This window comes from Poecilia latipinna, unplaced genomic scaffold (genome assembly GCF_001443285.1).
Source record: "Poecilia latipinna isolate Pla-1442-1.1 unplaced genomic scaffold, P_latipinna-1.0 Scaffold1372, whole genome shotgun sequence".
Taxonomy (NCBI): domain Eukaryota; kingdom Metazoa; phylum Chordata; class Actinopteri; order Cyprinodontiformes; family Poeciliidae; genus Poecilia; species Poecilia latipinna.
In genome coordinates, this window is record NW_015113988.1 from 147100 (window position 1) to 148230 (window position 1131).

General features: G+C 48.0%; 1 protein-coding gene across 1 annotated transcript in view; it reads left to right on the top strand.

Moving 5' to 3' along the window:
- Positions 1-1010, top strand: part of xrn1 (5'-3' exoribonuclease 1) — an 18771-nt gene extending 17761 nt beyond the window's left edge. Inside the window, exons 36-39 of the mRNA XM_015056290.1 lie at positions 100-235; positions 318-481; positions 575-688; positions 781-1010. Of these exons, the coding sequence (XP_014911776.1) occupies positions 100-235; positions 318-481; positions 575-688; positions 781-945 (579 nt within the window). The 3' untranslated portion in view covers positions 946-1010. The remainder of the gene's footprint in view (positions 1-99; positions 236-317; positions 482-574; positions 689-780) is intronic.
- Positions 1011-1131: the final 121 nt, after the last annotated feature.

The following is a 1131-nucleotide window of genomic DNA, read 5'->3' on the forward strand; positions in this document are numbered from 1 at the left end:
ACAAAAAAAAAGTGTTTAAATTTTTTTTTTTAATGGCCCTAAAAAACTTTAGGTTAGGTGAGTTTTTTTTTTTTTTTTTTTTTGGGTGGGGTTTTGTAGAAAGGAACCCTGGTTCTGAAGGAGATGCTGAAGATCGACGGCGCTGGAAAAGGAAGTCCAACATCCCAGGAGTCGGCAGACGCTGCTCCCTCTGCTGGCCAGCAGCAGAACAGAAGGCGATCAAGCAAGAAGCTGGGTACGTAGCTGCACGTCTCCATGGCAGTGCGGCGGGGAATCCGCGTTGACGTACTTCTCGCTTGTACGCTTCCTCCCTCCAGCTGCAAAAATAAACAACCCTCCTGGCGAATCCGTCACGCTGGCCCCTCCAGCGCCGGCTGCCTCTGCTCACGCCGCCCTGGGCGGGAAGGTGTCGGAGCTGGCTTGCTTCTGCGTGGGCGTAGGCATGGCCCCGCCCGACTTCAGCTTTATCCGCAACCGACAGGTAACAACCGTCTCACAGCTCCCCTGCCTCAGAGCCGGCCCTCGTTTCACGTTGGGATCTAATTTGTTGAGCTTCTCTGTTTGTCCCTCATAGGGTCCGGTAGTGTGTCAGGTGAAGCTGTCCAATGGGTTAATGATTCACGGACCTCAGTGTCAGTCAGAAAACGAAGCTAAGGAGAAAGCTGCCTTCTTTGCCCTCCAAAGACTGGTAAATGCTTCACAATCTACTGAAGAAGATCTCAGACTTCAATGTTTAATACTCTTAACATGCAACATGTCTGACTTCATGTTTACACGTAGAACTCTCTGGGCTCTGGGTTGCCCCTCCCTCCTCATCTATATCCCGGGATGGCTCAGATGCATCCGCCGCCGATGGGAGCCATGCCGCCAGTCTTCAGCCAGCAAGGTCAGTGTGTTGCTCTTATCGTCTGCATCAGGGAGCCTCAGTGGTGCTTATGTGTTTAAATGTGAGAGATTCTGATATACTGGAGAAATCCTCACAGCCTCACTTGGGCAAGCTTGGCTAAATTTAGCAATTATTTTTGAAGAAAGAATTACCCATATCCAGTTGTTGCTTTGCCACAAGATTTATTATTTTTTTTATCTGGACAAAAGTAAAAAAAAAAACAAAAAAAAAAAAAAAAAAAAAAA